The sequence below is a fragment of the Helicoverpa armigera genome, chromosome 10, assembly GCF_030705265.1.
Source record: "Helicoverpa armigera isolate CAAS_96S chromosome 10, ASM3070526v1, whole genome shotgun sequence".
NCBI classification, from domain to species: domain Eukaryota; kingdom Metazoa; phylum Arthropoda; class Insecta; order Lepidoptera; family Noctuidae; genus Helicoverpa; species Helicoverpa armigera.
Window position 1 is genome coordinate 6089466 of NC_087129.1, and position 21462 is coordinate 6110927.

Here is a 21462-nt window from a genome sequence, read left to right on the forward strand (position 1 = left end):
ATATCAGAGATTAATTACATGCAAAACTTACTGTCGAACTGTTGTGTGGCCTGAGCGAGGAGTGAGGCGAACACCCTGTCGGCGAGGGGTGGGGGCTGCGGGGGGCGGTCGTCGTCGCTGCTGCTGTACCTGTCGCCGCCCCACTCCAAGGAGCGCTGGCGACGGACCCCGCTCGCGCCGCTCGGAGCGCTCGGCAGCCCGCCCGACAGCCCGCTCAGCGAGCCGGCCTTAGCCCGCCGACCTGGCCGCTCCATCCTCGACGTGCTCATAACATCTTGTCACCACATCTGCAGACAAAAAAGAAATACATTTAAAAATATATTAAGTCGTATTTCGATAATAACTAGATCTTGACAAATATGTATCGGGAGTGTAAATAATGTAGGTCTATGTAAAATCTAACAGGGTATAAAGCCACGTAATACCTGAGTAAGTATTCATTCATAACGGCACGTGGAGATGTTTTCAAGAAAGAAATAAACCCTCCACCCTAAGAATGAAAAACGATTTACAATCCAAAAAAGTTTAGCACTCGTTAATTTGAGATCTACCACTGCCCGCTGAAACATAAGTCCTTGTTCAAACAAAAGAAATCGACACGATATTTTATCAAAGCAGTTACAGCGTCGTGAACGGAAAAGAACAACTGTAATAAAGAGCCTACAAGTCGTTTGGTTAGCGACCCTACATAAATAGGAAGTTTGCGCCAGAGGGCGTGCGTGTTGGAGCCCTAATCCAGTGGATTGTGCCGCGGTGTCGCCCGCTTTCCGCGCCTTCCAACATCATTTCTCGTATTGACTTAATTTGTACAAGCTTCAGTTCGGCTTCCCACCGACAATTTAAAATACAATTTCATTGTTGCATCAAGCGAACTGAACGCGACACTCAATTATATTGCAATACCAATCGATATTCGGTGCTATCAACAGATACTTGAACACCTACCTGGGCTTATTATTATATTCATGAGAAGATAATGTTGTAATGGCACTTTGGACTAATGGTCATCATTAATGTTAATGAACATAATAACAGAACACTAATCCGTGAAAGATAATACCGAGGAAGAATATCTGCGACGAGATTGAACGCGAAGGTGTTGTATTAATTTGGTCGAATATCGGTCACCCACATTTTCGTATAAATCCGATACACATAATGAATTTTTTCATATAGATAATAAATTAAAGTCGTGTAATAAATACAAGTCGTGGTGGCCTAGTGGGTAAAGAACCAACCTCTCGAGTATGAGAGCGTGGGTTCGATTCCAGGTCAGGCAAGTACCAATGCAACTTTTCTAAGTTTGTATGTACTTTCTAAGTATATCTTAGACACCAATGGCTGATATAAAGGTGAAGGAAAACATCTTGAGGAAACCTGGACTATAAAGTCTGAAATCACCAACCCGCATTGAGCAAGCGTGGTGGTTAATGCTCAATCCTTCTCCGTGTGAGAGGAGGCCTGTGCCCTGCAGAGGGACGATAAAAAGGCTGTAACAGTAACTGTAACAGATAATAAATTCCCACGGTGAATTATTTTCAGAAAATTTTAACATAAAAAGTGCCTTTTTCGGCCATCAGATACCACACAAGATTAATAAATTATTACCTAGTTATTTTCCTTATCTCGTGAATAAACTTACCTACTTGGTAAATGTGACAACTCATACCGATAATACGAAGTAAAAATAGTTTAATATACATTTTCATTATGAACATAGGTATTTCTCGACAAGGATAAGAGATGAATCTAAGGAGTTTTCGCTTAATGTAAATACGAAGTAGGCATTGTGTTTAAGGCAAGCAATTGTTAAGGTTTACTGCACTCATTTCTCATTTCGTATCGGCAGAATAAACAGAGGCGGTTTCATTATAGATTCGCCGACATTCCACAGAGATACGAATTGTTTAGACATTATTGAGATTTAATAAAATTTCTTTAGCAAAGTTTCTGTTAGGAATTCATCTATGTCTATGGCTGGTTGGTAACTTTAATTAAATTAACATATTTTGTAGTCATTAGAATTTAACTTTGAAATGGTTTTTCTTTGTTACACTGCGAAACTTTATTTTGAGGATATAACTTTAAAAATACTTAGGTACTCAACAAAGACGCGCTATGGGCGTTATTGTTATTTCAATCTGAGAATCTTAGTGATCACATACTATTTTAATCTACATCCAAAGACGAAGAATTAAAATCAACCTTGTATTTTTTTAATGTAGCCATATTTTAAAATAAAACTGCTTGTTACGGTATCTTACCAAATGTCGATTACAGAAAAGAAACCAAATACAATATAAAAATAAAACGAAAGAATCTTAATTCGATCTTCATTATTCTTGAAAGTACAAAGCGCCTTTATTAGATTAGATGCTCATTAGATTTCCATCTTAATTCTATTTGCTCGTGTTTACTGATTACTTTTTGTATCGAGCGATTAATTAAACATTAATTAATGAGGGCCGTCTCCTCTCGGTACGTCGCCGGCGTCTGATGGACCGCTCGGTTTAATATAAAGTAGGCTGGTGTTTACCCGCCTGTGTCGCAGCTCACAGCGTTAATAAATACGCCGCTTCCCTTCACAGACAAGCGTCTGCTCTGTTTTTATTCAATATTTACTCTTATTGTGATGGTATTATTGGACCTTTTTTAAATTTATAACTTTTTGAGAAACGTGGGAGTGACGATTCGTGATAAATTAAGGTTTATTAATGTATTTTTTAAGTGCGCAAATTGTGAAAAGTTCTTCACTTGTTATGATAAGCTACTTTTCTGGCATTCGGATTTGTATTTCTACGTTTCATCTTGAAAGTTGCATATTTTATCACATAACAATTATTATAATTTAATTCATTTACTGTACAACAGTTTCAGTTGATAGAATAACTCAATAAACTAGGTATCTAATTCAGAGTAAGTAATACATTTGTAAACAGTTGCTAAGAGCAAAGGTGAAGTTTGTTGAAGGTTCTATTCCGTAGAATAAACTTCGTACTGGTCTGTACCTAGAGTCCTAATGAATAGATAGGTTACCTTTAATATCTAACGAAAATTAAATTACGAAGACTACTTATACTTTTACGTAGGTAATTATTTCCTCAAAAAATAAATATATTATATACAAGGTGTTGATTTGCATTTGTGCCATACCTCAGGAGGAGGTGATAAAATACGTAAATAATCGATTGGAATTGCAGTGGACGGGAAATCAGAATTAATCCAATTTTATGAATGAAAATTATGAATGATCGTTGCGTATGCTTTGTGTTTGCTTTTTTGTGAAGGCACAGCACGGTTTTTAGGCCAGTAGCACACGCGCCAAGTTCAAATACGGCTAGATAACATTGAAGGAATTCCGAAAAAAAAAAAAAAATACGTACCAATTTTTTTCTTGATTTGGGTCGAGAATCATTAGCATAATTACGTCCTTGACTATGGCACGGATGCAAATCAACAGCTTGTATAATAAACCTAATTAATAAAACCTGGCTAACTTTGTCTTGATATGTGCTGTTGATGTGCTATTAGGTATGTGACATATTCTTAGTTTATTAAGGAAAACAATAAAAAAAATGAATTAGTAAATACTAATTTAGAATACCTACTATAAAATAATAATTCTTCAACAACCACAAACTAGCACAGTCATCTACCGCTATCATCAAATACTCCAACCGTTTACCCAACAGCTAAAAATGTTAGTAAAGTACTTACGTAGTGACTGTTAATCCGGGAATTATTAAGGTCAAGTTATCTATCGCTGAGGCCAGGTGTTAAACCCAGATAGCAGTTAAACCCTTCAGGAATTTTATGTTTAGCTCTCACCTTCGTTGTTTTCACGGGCCATCAAACACCCCTTGTGGAATTCAACCCATTGTTTCTTGGTTCAAATATCGAAGATGCATTTAGTGAGATATGGCGTAACATAAAAACATTTTTTTTTATAAACCTTAAACCAAATGTAACTGGCCACTGACCATTTTGTATTATAATGAAATAAATAAAATGTATATAATACCTACAATGTAATACCTACAGCATAAAAAACACATCCGAATTGAGAATCTCTTGATTTTTTGAAGTAGGTAGGTTGAAAATAAGGGTCTTGCTTCTTTTTTAAATTGATTGATAAGAAATGGATAATAAATTAAAAATACAATTGTCTTTGTACAAATTTGTCTTATACATTTTAATGAAATACTTTCTTGACAGTAAATCATTATGTGTATATGTTTACATTTAATTTAGAGTGAGTGGTCATTCACGATGTAGGTATTTGATAGTCCATCCCATTAATCATTACCGGCTAGTAACATTAAGCCGATGACACGCGTGTGATGTCATTGGGCAGTACATAAATATAGCTAGGCTACTGTAGTACCTGCTCCATGGCAGAAATGATACTGGCAGGATACATGCGAAAGCTCTTGATAGTTGCTTTCTAGTTTATCTAATAATAGGTCTCATTTATAAATACCATTTGTATTTAATGAATACCTATCTACTTTAAAACTCGGCAAGGTATCTAGAAACATTGTCATTAAAATTTTCGATCGTATGGCAAGTTATTTAAAAATATTCAATATGTAACTGCTTGTGTATAACACAGACATAATATTTCCATTCTATGCCGAAGTTTAATATTCTCCGCTTAGATTTTAAAACGCAAACCATATATAAAACATCCAGCAATCTCAGCATACGTCGTTCTATAAATAAAAGATATTAGAAATAGTGTTGTAACAAGGATTGCGGTTCCGCGTCACGTATAAAATAAGCGTCAGGCCAATAGGGAGCAAGACAGGCATGTGAATTATGAGCCGTACACCGCCTCCGTATTAAAACTGCATCGCCAGCTGACCTTCTTAAGTCTCACTTTGCATACTCGTGTACAAACTTAGTAAATTAACCACCGTCCGAGCCTGGGATCATAATCTTACATGATTAACATTTATCGCCTTAAACTCATGAAGTTGTAACGTACTTGTTTACAGTAACTCTGAAATGGATGCAACATTGAAAGTTACGTCGATGGATACTAAAGGTTACGTTTATGCTTCAGATCATTGCAGACTTTGTTCCTAAAAATATGGTCTACTTAGTAAAAACGAATCTCATATAATGTACCACATGAACGCAATAACACATTTTTCCGATACAAAACCCTTTCAAAATACTCCAGGTAGTGTATTTCGTTTTCCAGTTTTCCAATGAATGAATTTATCTGAAACCCGATCATATTTGCGTCAGTCAAATATTAATCGGATGTAAAAAAAAACGTGAAAAGACTTTGCATTCCTAGCGAATGAAAGCCGCAGATTAATTAACGTTTCGAGGAAACCGCTACAGAGCCTCAGTTCATCGGTACTAACCTAATAACGAAACACCGATATGAATTCAGAGAAACAAACTCAATTCATACTTGAATGGATTTTCGAGGAACCCTTTTCGCAAATACATTTTTATTGAAATACATTGAAACTAAAACTGAATTTAAGAACAAAAGTTCTTTCAAAGAATTTGATGAGAACAAAACGAATCAAATGTTGTACAATAAGTTTTGCAGAAACACTTATGGCGATCAGATTTTGAGGGAAAACACAATTTATTTGTGGACGTGATCAAAAACCTACATCAGTTAGGATCGTTTGTGTCGGATCGCGGAGTCGCCGCACGTATGGATAGGTCGGACAGGCATCAGCCTGGGCCGCCAACGTGGCCTGAATCCGCTGCATTTGCTGCACTCGCTGATTTGAGACGAGCCTCGATAAAACTTCCATCTAACTCCAGCTATTTCGTATTTAGATAAACATTTCAAGCCTACGTTTAGCCTAACATTTCAAATTTTTCCAGAAATACCTAAAGTTAGGATAAGTAAAATTAAGTTCGTTATGGTTATAAAACGGTGTGGATGCAGTGACAATAAATAACATTTATGTGCTGAACATAACTCAAACATTATTTCGAACACCAAAAAATTTCAGCTATGTTTTTGAAATTCAGAATCCCATAAATTATAAAGTTACCTGCGCTTACTCAATGTTAATCCAACAACTTTAATTTTAGTGCATATTTTGAGAGCAAGTTTAATTAATAATAAACCTACGCTTGTCTAAAAATAACACGAATACTTTTTAGGGTAAGAGCTTAGTAACAATAATATAGCAAATCTTTCATATAAATGGGTGGATTCAGCATGCAATAAAAATTGATTGTACTCAAATTCAATATTTCAAAATTGAAATGTAAATTTATACGAATTGATACGTATTGTGTTAATAGACTATAGAACATTGTTGTCTATGTAAATCATGTGGAGCTCTCCGGTTGACTGAATACGCGAATTAACCAGGCACTGGGGTACGTGACGTGTATTGTATCGACAGACACATGGAAGCCGATACACAATTAGGAGTTAATTAATTTATGACACACCTATAATTAGGTAGCCAATAACATCACTGGTCTAAGCACGGCTTTACGTGCTCACTATAAATTATAAGCGCCATGATTATTGATAGGATCTGTTTAGAATCATTAAGCTGATCTTCGCTAAATAACCATGTATAATGATGACAAATGAATAAACAATGACTTAATTATGATTCATGTACACAACACATTACGCGAAATACTTTAAATAGCCTACAATGAACATAATTACTTGACAGCCACTAGCGACAGATCTAACGGAGCCAAATAATTCAATAATTGTCTTAGTGAACCGACTTAGTGCAGATTAACACAATCTAATGAATGTCTCACATAGTTGTCTCGCAGGACACTGAAGAGCATTAGATTAACAAGGTGAATACTCTGCCCGACTGCTAGTTAGTGTGAAGCCCACTTTGGCTGAAACTTTTAACGAGCACGCAGCATCGAGCACACAGCCATTAAACACTTAAATTTTCTCAAATTATTGAAATGGAAAACGGCAATTTTATACACACTTTATACCAAAAAAATATTTCACTTACTTTTATTGAACGTTAGGCTTTTATAATGATACTTTTTTTAAAAGGACTTTTTATACATAATAATTAAAATGATGAAGATACCCTATCCAGTTACTCGAAAATGGGTTTTATGTACCATTTTGATAATATGCGAACGTAAAAATAGAGAGGACAAAAGGTCGAGAGCACACCGACAGTATATTAGGATCAAATATGAAACGTCGCCCCTGAACATGAAAGGTCGTTTATGATGAGGACTAACATAAACTGTGGAAGGTTATTAACGAGAAATGATTTTATTGACCTTTACAATAATTAGTAACAGCACGTATGTATTTAGGTTTAAAATATTCTGGGAATTGAATATGAGTGGTCATATTCTAAGCACTTAGTAAAATTTACCCACGCAGTTGGTAACTTCAAGCGATACATTGCAGTAAAATACATGTACCAAATGAACCCCAACCTGTGCCCCAACCCTAGACCTGTCGGATACAAGACCACAACCTTACGTATAATTTAGTACTAGAGTATCTAATAAATACATAATAATACAGGCACAAGCATCTCACATCATTATTCCCAACAGATATCACGACACAATCGCATTACAGACATATATATACTAAGCGCTAATATGTTGACGGCCTAATCTGCATGACTATTGAATGGGACGCCGCCATAATTGGTCGGATATTGTTAGTATATACCGTGGAGTATGACGCTCTAATGTAATCCAGTGAGGAGCTAATCTGATATCGAGGCGAGCCAGGCACGGAGTCCATACTGGTTTAATTGGGTCGAGTTTAATCCCCGCAATGCAACTTTAGACTCATTTCCGCTGTCCAATAAAGCGCGAGCAGCTTTGTATCATCCTTAAAGCTTTGCAAACAACTCCCACTGTTTATTAGTTGCCTGTGCGTTACTTCGGAATACAATTGATAATTTCATTTTTTCTCCAGCTCAGCAATACGTATCTGAATTTGTTCAGAGTTATAAGTATTCAATACATTACGAAAATTGTCAAAGAAAGTCAATTTCACAAATAACAGCAATTTAAAATTCAGCAATGAAAAATACATGGAGTATGATTGGTAGTAAAGCTATTCCAATTTTATGTGCGCATACATACACACCCTTGCCGCGCCTGACAAAATATTTAGTAGGTAACTATAAAAGATATACTCGTAAAATAAAACGGTGTCTTCAAAAACTTTTATAATTTTATGACTGTAGAATGTCTAGGTTGAATTTTTCACGTTCAAATGTTCACTTTCAAAGTTTTTAAATATACTGAGATGTCAGCAATGGGTCGAGTTTGTGGTACTGTCGACTTGTACGCGCTAAAGTATGATTTATGTTATATATCTAACAATTGGCAGGACTCAATTTACTTTCCTGAAGAACACACCTGTTAAAAAGTGAATCCATATTATTGATATGTAAGTAAATAACTACTCATGTAGTGGTCCAAGACGAAGCTATTGTTTTTCTTCCAATACCCAGTAGGTATGTAAGAGAAAAGTCTGAGCTAATGAAATTATATTCACCAATACGAAATGAAGAATAAACGTTCTTCCGTATAAACCGGTAAAAAAGACACGTTACGTAAAGAAATCACAGATTTTATCACACAATACATAAGACAGGTGGAAGCCCACGCGCCTACACAGAATGCAAGACGAGCCGCAAACTCTCTTAAGATTGTGTGTTATTTACGTACGCCTATCTCTCGGATAAGGGGGAATGTTTAAAATAAACCGGCCAAGTGCGAGTCGGACTCGCGCACCGAGGGTTCCGTACAAATCCTGTATAGATAAAAAGTGAGTCTCGCGCCAACCGTTCAGTTTAGAACAATCATAGTTATGATTATTTTGTGAGACCAAAATAGTTAATATTTTTTATTTTATAATATAACTAAAATAGTAGGCCAGTACCTTGTAAAAGTTATTTTATTAAAGTTATTTATATACAACATTTTGTAGTCATCATTCAGAAATCTGATTGAAAATATCTAATTAAGGTCATTGGGCATATCTGACCCATTTTGTAAAAAACTGGCGGACATGAATCAAAGTAGTTTTAAATCGTGGAGAATTGTATGACGTTTCTTTGAATATAAATATTTTATCAAAATTCCATGGAGACGAATGTCCAGGATCGTTTGAAAAATATAAAAGACGAGCAGTTTCAGAGGATTGTACAGGTTGCAATGCAAGTTTTTATTGTTAAAGACTTTTAATAAAGAAGGAGGATGTCAATTCGGATGACCAGGATCTGATGAGGATCTGGAAACCCTGAGAAATCGAGGGCAACTCTTGAATATTGTAGGCACGCATCGAGTCAAAACCAGACATGTGAGTGTATTTTTGAGGGTACTGGTAAACAGTGAAGGTTTTTAGCTGATTTGATAATGGAGACTACAGAGAGTCGAGGGAACTCCTGAACGGTATGTTGCAACTACCACGTGTTTGGGCTTATTTTATTCGTATTGGCGAAGATTTTCCACATAGATAAGTTTGACTGCCATTGTGGGATCGATAGCAAAGATCAGATATAGTTATGGGAACTCCTTTACAATTTATAACGTAACCGTGTTGGAGCTTATTTTATTTTAGGTGATGAGAATTCAGTACTAATGGGATCTTTTATTTTTGAGGGATTAATCACCTAACGAGCCCCAGTTTCAGGTTTTTTTCGAAACCGCCTGACGACTTGTAGCTGTCGAATTGTAACAACGACTTCTAGAGAGTAGGATTCGGGGCTGCTGGCTTTACGATTCTAGAGCCTTGACAAAAGTGTAATTCTGTCCCTTTCTTTGTTTTATAAAGTCGGCTTTATTTTATTTTGTAGCATTTTACAAACAAATCCAACTTCAAACATATAAAAAAGCAACAAGAAAACAAAAGCAAGAAAGAAATTAAAAAGATGATAGGTCTAGAAGTCGGTGTCTAGAGAATGCATCTATATTTATTCAACCACCGAGATCTAGACCGATGCATATAAACAGTTTTCTTGTTGTTTTTAGAAGTTGTTTTTTTTTTTTGTAAAAAGTTAAGTTTATTTTTAACTTTTGTGAAAAGTTCTCGTCAATACGAATAATATAAGCCCAAACACGACGTTACTAAAACATACCGTTGAGGAGTTCTTTCGACTTTCTCACGTCTCCATCATCAGGTAAGCTCTAAACCTTCACTGTTTGATAGTATCACCAGACATACATCTGAGAATCAAGTTTTAATCCTATGCATGCCTACAATTTCTGATAGTTGCCCTCGATTTCTCAGGATTTCCATCATCAGATCCTGGCCTGATGACAATGGAAATAAACGGCGAGTATACTCTTTTACTACAAAGAAATGTTTTCTCAAATCCGTCAAACTTGGTCGTTTAAATGCCCCATTGAAATGAGGAAAATATTTGATTTGATAATATTTTAATATTTTATGTAACTTCAAATTTATCGTTTTCGCAATTTTTCCTTTATCTGTACTATATAACGTTGCTTCTTGCCGAATTTCAAGATTCTGAGTTCACGGGAAGTACCTTGTAGGTTTTGATTCCCTAGCGTGTGACGGAAATTCGTCTAAGGTGTCGGTATAACTACTGTATCTTTTGATCGCGTTAACTAAGAAGTTTGATTTTTTCACTGCCTAAAGGGACAATAGACCTAGGTATTTGGTATAAATTTCAATTTGATACCTTTATTCGTTTGTGAGAAATAAGGTACTAAGTTTCATTTTATTAAAAAATTTTTTTTTACATTATATCGGGTGTGTCGTTCACAATCACATTAAATTATATCGCATATACTTTATGATATTCTATGGCGAATTGTAAAAAAAATAACCTAATCCATTCAGTGGTTTAGCCACAGGAGTCATTTTTCGTTTTTATAATTTACAACATCATGTGTAAAGCAGAGATAAAGTTAGGAGTATCGTATGTTTTGATCAGTTGACAGCTGTCAGTTTTCAAGGGAGAATTTCACTTGTTTGTAATGACTGACTTTTATATGGTGTTCTAATTTTTGCACATTTTTATTCCATTTACTTTGTTTGAAAAAATCATTTTTTTATTTTTACGTACCTATTTTTCTTTTACCTTTGTGTTAATCGACATATATTAACCAGTATATTAACGCATTTAATTTAATGTGATTATGAACGACACACCCGATATAACTAAAAAAATGTGATTTTCGTAATTTTTCCTATATTTGCATTATATGACAATGCTTCATGCCAAATTTCAAGACTCCGAGTTTACGGGAAGTATCCTGTAGGTTTTGATTCCTTTGCGAGTGTCGAAAATTTGTTGAAAATATCGACATAATCGGCTGTATCTTTTGATTGGCTTGGCTTAGAAGTTTGATATTTTCACAGCTTAAAGGGACAATAGACCTGAGTATTTCATGTGAATTTCAGCTTGATACGTCCACGCGTTCTTGAGATAAAGGGTCTTGACAGACAGACAGACAGACAGACAGACGGACAACAAAGTGATCCTATAAGGGTTCCGTTTTTTCCTTTTGAGGTACGGAACCCTAAAAAACACGACAGGGGAATAATTGAATGTTTTTCGTTTTCAGTATTTAGCAATTTCACGCTCAGTAAATGCAATAATCTACGCCACAGTAGATAATTCAATTCCAGCGTAAATACATGGCCCGTTACCAAATTTCCTTTGAGAGACGAAGCGTGCGGCAGCCGCTGCGAGCCGGCACGTTTCTCTGAACTTCGGAATTCCAATTTTGAAAAGTTTTCCAACAAGGGCTCGATATTGACAGCCAGTGTCAGAGGGCCACTCACTGAGGGCAGCAACGGCCTTAAAAACAACTTCACACTACACAATGCGACGCCCATCCACGACACGTGACACACACAGCCTACACGCGGGACGCCTTTACAACGTAATATCCGCATTTTATGCACGTATCGTGTGGTGGGAAAATTGAACAAAAATGTATGAAGTAACCTAAGTAATAATAAGACCATGCAACAAATAAGCTAAAAGTAAAGTGGCACAAACTTCATAAAAAACGAAGAAAGTACAATATAATAAAGAAGAAGGCTTTCGTCTTTGTGATGGTGTGCCAAGTACGAGGTAACTGAGACCATGCTTCATTATTCGCTGGAAAGAAGGGAACCGGAAAGATTAACTTCTTTTATAATTAAGTTTGTCCCCAGACACTAATTTATAAACGGTGTGCGTTTCACTCAGTATAAAAGGGTATTTTCTGAAACCACAAGAAAGTAAAAAGCTTGAAGCTTTTTGCTATGAAAATTATTACAAAGAACTTTAGGAAAATATGTTGATTTTAAAATGTCACAAATTCGAAATAACAAACTTTTTTCTTAACTTATAATCAAAACACAACTGGAACATCATCTGTGATTGAAATATCATCAGCACCAATATCATTTACAAATTACTCTACACTCAGTGACAGTTAACTCCGCCACTGTGACACTCAGCAGATGGCGATGGCGTCTAAGTAACTAGCCTAAATAAATACTTTGTCATAAAAAAGTATATGTATATAATAATATTTGTTTAAAAAAATAAAATAATAATAATAATAAACGTGGAATATAATCAATATTTTATTTAAATATGAAATTTTCCATTGGCTTTCCAGAGCTCTAATGTAAACAACTGAATTGTAAGGCAGCGCCATCTGTTATCACTGCAGCGAACTTCTTAACGCAACGAGCTTTTACTAGCGCCATCTACTTCACTTTGTATGCGACGCCCTCTGTGTGAGGGGAGCTGAACTACGTAGTTTAAGCTCTCTTTCAGTGGAAATGGAAAACTCATCGTGAAAACTGATGTTGAACAAGACAACATGGGACGTAGCGCGACCACGCTTTTTACGGAGGTTTCATATTAGATATGTAAAATTCAAGCTACACTGTTACTAAAAAGTTGGTTTAAAAGCAGCAATTTTAGTAAATAGGTATATCGACAGGTATATAATTGAGACCGCTCGGAGATAACGAACTTTAAGCCTGACTATATATTCTACTTATGAGAATAGGCCTATACAATAATAGATGCAGGCGTTCAAATTGAACTACTTGAACTTTTAAACCCAAATTAAGCACATATTTAAGAAAATGCTTATGTAATTTTTTCTTTTGTACTGAACTGTAAACAAAATGATACAAAAAGCAAAATAATTTGCACTACATTCTAATTCTGTCGCCATGCAATGTCTTTTATTTTTTTACTGTTATCACTATAAGTTTGAGATTTTGCGACAAGACATGGCCACATTCGCCATTGATCATAGAAATGGGCGAAGCTCGCAGAGGATCGAGACAAATGGCCCAGACGTGTGGTGAGCCGTCGTATGAAACACGACCAGCTTGGGATAGGCCCACTAAAGTACGTAGAATGTGACACATCAAACTAATATGATGACAAGGCTCATCTGTTGCTGAGTTTTGTCATTGCTCATCTGTTAGATGGGGAGAATAACTTTTTTAAGCAATAATTGCTTAAAAATCAAATCAATTATATATGTAGGCAAGTATTGTTGTCAATGACAAATATTCTGACTAAAGTAAAAAAGGATCTGGATATCCCCCTCACTCAGATATCACCCAAAATATTTAGTGATTATTTGCATCAACGAGAAAACTTAACCCATATTTCGTCCAATTTTAACTTGGTAAGGTTTCATTAAAAAATTTACTTAATTATATACAGAAAATGTACGCTACGGTAAAAAATTGTCTTATCACCTGTTTATGAAGTCACCTCCAAGCTCTTTTATTTTCAGCAATATTTTAAATTCATGCATGTAGGTTCGCGTGTGTGGGCGTATAAACCACAGTTCACTAGTCAAAAATAAAACACGACATATAGATAGAAATGATAGGTTAGGCAAGAACCTACTACCATTGTTCGCAATATGAACAAAAATACGTTCCAATGTGGGCTTACTCGAACAGATGTTTCAAAATGACTGATTCCCAAAAGCTGTTAAACCAAGCGTGAAGGTTGTAATAAAGACCGCAGGCCGGCTCCAGATTAATTAAGATAGAGGCTCGTCGAGCTTCAAGAACATTTTCACTGACCACGCCTTTTACTTCGTTTGCCCACATATTTAGTGTTTTCTAGAAACCCGTATAAATGAAACCGGTGAAGCCGTATTCAGATCATAATTACTCATTTGCGTACGTAGTGCGGTGTAGCCGACCACGGAACTGAATAAAAAGCTGTGTTTTTAATAAACATACGTTCGTGCTGTCTTGGTATTGTAAGTTGGCGTGACAACTCGACTTGTGTATGCAACTTGTCGGAACACAAAGACAACACTATTGTGCTGGTGGCCTCACAGTTTTAATAAAACATTTATGCTTACATATTACATAATCCTCATCTCAGTTGTAAGAATATGTTTTGCTAGACGTTTTCGTAAAGTCTATCTTGTAAGCATTCTAACATTTCCAAATAAATAGGTTAACCTATGTAAACGTATCTGCTACTTGAGATAAAAAATCTATGCACTTACCACAATTTTGCTGCAATACGCTTCGTTTCGTTAAAAACTAAACCAAACCAACCATAAAATAGTATTTTACAGAATAAATCAAAACCATAACAAAATTATAACAACCTACAAATTGAGTAGAAATATTGAAAGCGTCTATATTGTTAGCCTCAAGTGCTGTTACGAGTCCCTAGATGGATGGCCTACATATGATAACATGTCTAAACAGCCCCATAATAATCCTGTCCACTATAGATAAAGGAGTCCCCAGAGGCACGCGGGAGCACTCCGTCTTTCACACTATCCGTCAAAGTCGCGGCGACGGTCCTCCTCGCGAATACAAATAACTCTACATTCGTAAATCTAGTTCCAAAGTAATTGACATATGTATATCGAAAACCGCCCGATGTCGAACGGAGTTGAAAAATACATATGAATACTCTCCCCACTGTGTATAACCATGCACGAGCTTTTACGGTTTTGAATCTTTTTATGAACGAGTAAGTACTAGTGTTATGCAAGTACGCAGCGTTCAGTAGAAAAAACAAAAATGGCAAAAAGGAAAAAAGCAGCCACTTCACTTCTTTTATTTCCTTCATAATAAAATCTTACGTAACATTTTTAAGCCCTCGGCGCGGTACGCATGATCTCTTATTTTCATACAAAGTGCTCAGTGACATCATTGTCAGCCATGTGAGACCGGGCGGAAGAAAGTATTGCATAAAAAATCTTATATCACATAGTTCTGTGTTCAATTTCAACATTAGAAGTTTTCGGTAATGTGATGGCCTGTACCACTCAGAATTCCTCTTCGACGATAAAACCCTCGTTTTCGCCACTTCACGATTAAATAAGAAGGAATAAAATAAATCTCATATATGCGTTCACAGGTTCACACGTACATTAGGACGCGCTAAAAGTGTGCTAAAGAGCTTCATCTCGCTGTCTCGCAAAAAGATTTAGGTGGAAGAAGCTTATTTTTGGTAGGGCTGACAGTGCGATAGTGTAAGGCCCATTACAGGCAAATTATGGCGGCCATTATTGTCCGCGTGTCCCGTGCTCACGGCCCTGAGTTACGTCCGCACTGGGTCAATGGGTTTTATATAAGAAATCCTTTCCAACGCGTCCCGTTTCACTACAGATAAATGTAAGTATTTCTGTGAACGAAATCTGCTGTAAAACGTTTGCATGAAAACGTGATGGGGCACGATTCGTGATAAAGGTTAACTACGAGGAAACGTCAAGTTGTCATTCAAATAAAGCGAGTTCTTGTAAAGACTTTCTTATCCAGATGTAAATTTTTAATATTGAATTGATGAGCATTATTAAACTGTTCATGTTCGCGATGTAACACGTAATCTAAATAAATACATACATATTTTATCAAAACATCGGTGGTGGGCTAACAGGGAGTCCCAGTGCGCGTCGGGCCTAAGTTTGACGAAGTTAACCCATTAACAAGGTCAGTAAATCATTCGCGTCACTACTAAGTTCGCTTGCTTGTCTCGGCAAATTATTTTAATTACCGTAACAAGTTTATCGCGGAACCAAACGGAATTAAACGCAACTTAGCTTTGAATATTTCCTGGTGGCTTCCTGCATTACGTAAGCGTTTATGGCTCTTTCAGCGGATTTTAAAGTTCGATCTGGAATAAAATACTCGCAGGAGCGGAAAGTTTATTGCAGGCTCTCTATTAAGCTAACGACGTAACAGCGGCAATTATCCTCGTTGATTCAGATAGTTGTCCACTGATGCGCAAAATAGAGCCAGCTTAAAATCGGACTTGGTTCCCAAGGCGACTACAAAGCGGCATGCGGCCGATTACGGTCAAATTATTGCTATCATTATAGCCCGTACTTCTGTGCGATACTGGGTAATCACGGGCGGCGGTGTCGCGCTGCAATACTGCATCTTATTTACTGTTACATAGGACCTATCTGCTAAGTAACGTCGCCGCTCGACATGTTTAATGATACCATTGGTCCTATGCAACCCGCCACTATATTTTCACCTTACATTTTAACTTTGTTCAGTGCGCTCGGGCCGAAATTGTCGCTACATTTAAGCTTTGGGTAATTACCATAATATTATTATGAAATATATTTATTATTTCAGACTAAATTTAAGTCCAGGATAAATCCCCGCATTTGTCGACTTACCCCTATTACGTTCTTGTACGGGCCAGCGAATGAAAATTCTTGCTGTTCTTGGAAAAGTGGTGCCAAAATTATTTCGCTCGAGTTCCATGAATATAGTGCTAAAAATGTACGTCGGACGGTATTAAGTTATCAATTATTACAGAATGACTTTGGTATGTACGACACAATAGCGTTTCCGTGGAATAATTCATGAGAGTCGAGTATATGAACTAAGTGAAAATAATGGCCACGTTTGAACTTACACAATCGTCGTTGAATTACAACATTGGTTCGTGTCGCCGGGTACAAATAAGCCGTTTACTTGAGACCCTGACACAAAAGCTATGACGTTGACATAGCGGTCCGCATATTCAATGATCCTCTGAGATGTAATAAACTAACCGTAATTTCTTGTGGGTTCTCCCAGTTTGGTACTTGCAAGTATTAGCTGTGTGCCTCAAACGTGTTAACGTACTTTTTTACATCTCAAGTAAATTGAATAAGCCTTTTTGTGTTCTATTTCTAAGCCCCAAAACCACTATAGAAAAGGTATGACGTTAACATAGCAAACTACACTCTAGTGAATGTCAAAGGGTCTGAATAGAATAAAAAACTTTTAAGTCAAACGGTTTTATCTTATGTGCACTGAAAACTAGAAAATAAAAAAATAGTTACTTACCTGCCAACCTACGTAGGTGGTCCCGGTCATATTAACCTAAAATAAAAACGTGGGGCCCATTAACTGTGGCTGTAGTACTTTCTTCTAGAGGTATAATAGGTGTGGATTGCATCGACTTACTATAATCGTAACTGGAGATTTTGACAATCAATAATCAGCCGTAGCGGCTTCACCAGCGAACGCCGAGCTCATGATCTACCAAAGTATAAAGATATGCTTTGCCATAGGTAGGATTTCAGAGGGGCCCCACGTTTTTATTTTAGGTTAATATGACCGGGACCACCTACGTAGGTTGGCAGGTAAGTAACTATTTTTTTATTTTCTAGTTTTCAGTGCACATAAGATAAAACCGTTTGACTTAAAAGTTTTTTTACCGATTTTTTATTTTCTAGTTTTTAGTATTTAATGAAAATGCCTACTGAATATTCCTCATTCTATCTAATTAATTTAGTGCATCATTATTACACGGTCTCTTACCTGATAATTTATTACAATCTAATTTTTTAAAAAGTCAATTTTTTTAACGACAACAAAAATCATCAAGTGACCCCTCCCTGGGTCAGCAGCGGTAAGGGAGTGCCAGACTCTTACTGACTAAAAATAGTTATGTTTCGTCGTAGGCCTTTTATGTACCAGGGCCACGGTAACTCTTTCGAACAATCCCGCAGCCCAGGCAGGCCTTGGCCCTGTTGGGCCCTGCTGGGGTTGCTGACAGTATTCTACATGTGTAGCCCTTTCATTTGATACCCATATTAAGGGGGTTGTGGAAAAATATGTAATCCGCCATTTTGTGCCGGCGGCCATATTAGATTTACAATGTTATTGATATTACTATATTGTATTGTCATCGGAATTAAAGGTGTATACAAAATTTCAGATTAATCGGTTGACAGGAAGAGGGTGTTTAAATTACTAAATTGGACCCAAGAATAAAACAAACGGGATGAGCTAAATAAAACCGTTTAAAAATTGTTCTCAGCCATTTGGTAGCAGCGGCCATCTTAGATTTCAATTTTGCATAGTAAATTGTATTCTACTTGTTGAGACCTTTCATTTGATACCCATGTTGATGGGATTGATAAAACCTAAGTTATCCGCCATTTTGTAGAGGCCGCCATCTTGGATTTGAATTTTATATAGTACATTGTATTCTACTGGTTGAGCACTTTTATTTGATACCCACATTGACGGGATTGATAAAACCTACGTTATCCGCCATTTTGTACCGGCGGCCATCTTGGATTTGCAATGATAATGATATTACTATATTGTATTGTCATCAGAAATAAAGGTGTGTACCAAATTTCAGATCAATCTGACAACAGGAAGGCACTGAAATTTCAATTTCTAAATTTGACCCAAGAATAAATAAATAAAACAAACAGGGTGAGCTAAATAAAACCGTTTAAAAAGCGATGACATTGCAAGTGTTTGCTATCAAAACTTTAACCTTTTAACGTAACCTTATGCATTCAGTGGGTGAACACACGAACACGAAAGTAACTGCCGATTGCCACGCACTACTTAAGCACTCGCGGTTGTTCTAAGTGTAACCCACTCCCCTTAACCTCGGCAAACATACCAACTAAATAAGTGTTAAAAGTCTTCTTTTATACATACTGTATGTGGGTAGTTTTCTCTTGTGTCCGTTACAAGAGTAGGTCACGCCGCCCGCCGTAGTGATAAGATTCAGTCAACATGGTCGGTAATGGCCCGGCCAGGCCAACAGTCCTTGGCCAAGATAAATAAACATTACTTAGCTTAATCTAAGATATATTCACGTCTCTGTCTTGAGCTAATAGTTGGTTGGATATTAATTGCAAGACTATCGTGTTCCAAACCAAATTAATCATAATAATGCATGCACATAGCACAATCATTAAATACTCCTTCCTTAAAATATTGACTGCCCATTATCGCTTCATATTAGGAAAAAAAAACAAATCAAATTAACGAATAGTTATGAGTACCCTACTCCGTGTCTCACCATTCTAGCAAGAAAATGTTTACAACACCTGTTTATGTAAATAAATGAATGTCACCGCAGGAATACAAGATGGCACTATTCTAGGAACGAAAGCAAATGTGTTGAGAAACGTGTAGGTATGTTACGCAATTACGACGAAATAGCTCATCCAACTTTGCTGAAACTTGACACACATATGAATCAGAACTTGGGGAATAACATTAACAACATAATGTATGACACTTTTTATGGTGGCTATAAATCTGTTTACCAAGAAATAATATGTGTGTAAGTCAGACAACCGTGTAAGAGCTCTTCTAAGCGTATTAGATGAGATAAGTAACTAGTAAGAAGTACAATTAAATAAAAGCTGCTAATCAATAGATGAGTTTGATCAAAGTCTAGTTTGAAATGGTGCTGAGCTCGGTCAGCGTAAGAAAATCACTGGTCGTTTAGGTAACGAGCCCTCTTGATTGACGCCCAGCTGCCGGCTTGATTAAACTGATCAGTTTTTGCCTCTTATGAAAAGAACTCGATCAATGTAACTAGCTGCCGAAAATGAACGGCCCTGAAGATGTACCGAGTTAGTGATCGATTGGGCTTATTACCCACTTCTAAATACTCGCCGAAAAAATGTATTTCATATTCTATTATAATTATTCTGAAATGTTAGTTTAGGTCTGAGTTTCAGATCGTTTTACTCCACAAGAACATAAGGTTAGACGCAGATTGTCTTTGTGTAATCATACCAAACTTTTTATGAACGTATAAACATAAAATTACATTTCCAAACGTTTAGTGAGCAATTCTGCGGAACGTTAAATTGGTATCTGATCCTTTGTATAAACGAAAGCGGAATATCATTAGTACTTTATTTCCATTCAGTTCAGTTCTTTAATTACTTAATTGTCTTAAACGACTTCATTATTCAAGAAAGACTGGTCATACTGATTCAAAACCAAACTTTGATAGGGATGGATTGGCTTCAAACTTGCTTCCCGGCACTAAATAAATTCCTTCTTTCGAACTGGTGGCATTATAAGAGGATACTTAAAACTGACCTATTTAATATTAAATCAAAGCTTAACAAAACTATACTACTACTATAGTAAGGACTTCCTTCATGGCACGCAGATATAATAAATTCTCCATATATAAGACACTCCTACACACACCTGAAATCACTAACATTTGAATCCTACATCAAACGCAGCCCCCTTTAGTCAAAGGAAACCAAATTTTATTTTACTAAAAGCGTAATACTGTTAATACACGTGGGTAATCGTAATACAATCGTGGGCTGAAAACAATACGTTTGTTGAAGTAACAAAGTGTGCCGCCTAATGGAATGGGGTTCGATCCCTTTAATGTAATTGGATCTGTCAGCAGCAAACAGGCAAGCAGGTAATTACTAACTGCTACTAACGAAAATAACAGCGTTCTAAGACACTCGATGCCCCCAGGCGACGAACGACTTGAGCCTGGGACACATTATGCGGCGACCAGCCAACGAGGACGAATGCAATCCCGCTCCCTGTTAGCACAGTAAATCTGATAGCCGCTGCAGTCGCACAGTGCGTACCCTACCTTAAACTTGTACACCGTAATGAGTTCACTGCGCCTTATCTACCCGCTGTAGCGTTGTACAGTAAATGCATGTATACATATACAAAGATAGAGGTTTATTTTACGAACCTTTTTAAACAAAGACTTCTTTATGCTACATTTTACACGACTATGTCTTTTTATGTCTTTAACCGCACATTTTTGTAGAGTTGTTTAACGTTATAGTGTAGGCTTTAACAGGGCAGGGTAAAAATGTGTCGTAATTGTGGTCCATAAAACATGTAATGGTTTAAAGTTAATAGTATCTGAGAGTAAGCGCATTACAGCTATCGGATTAACAAGCTGCTGCGCCATTAATTCTCCCCGCCAGCTTAATTCTTATACTCCTCTACTTTAATAGCTTGTAAATCCAATGTGAAAATGTAGTGAAACTTCGAGCTTAGTCGGAAAACGATCTCTATTAAGTAGTTTCGATATGATTACTAGGAAATGAGATAATCGATGCGCGCGAATATATCGTAGTTACACCAAACTAGTAATTACTACCATAACTTACTGCTAATGCCTTTGGAGGTTTTAGTCCGCACATTGCTAAGCTACTTTAATTGGACCTAACAAAGTATCATGCGTCCTATAAACCTATGTAAATTTA

General features: G+C 36.5%; 1 protein-coding gene across 4 annotated transcripts in view; it reads right to left on the minus strand.

Annotated features, from left to right (window-relative positions):
* The window catches only part of Ten-a (Tenascin accessory), a 265476-nt gene that overhangs the window by 192539 nt on the left and 51475 nt on the right, over positions 1-21462 (minus strand). For all 4 annotated transcript variants that reach the window (XM_049840909.2, XM_049840910.2, XM_049840911.2 and 1 more), the window contains one exon: positions 32-287. In XM_049840909.2, the coding sequence (XP_049696866.1) occupies positions 32-269 (238 nt within the window). In that variant the 5' untranslated portion in view covers positions 270-287. The remainder of the gene's footprint in view (positions 1-31; positions 288-21462) is intronic.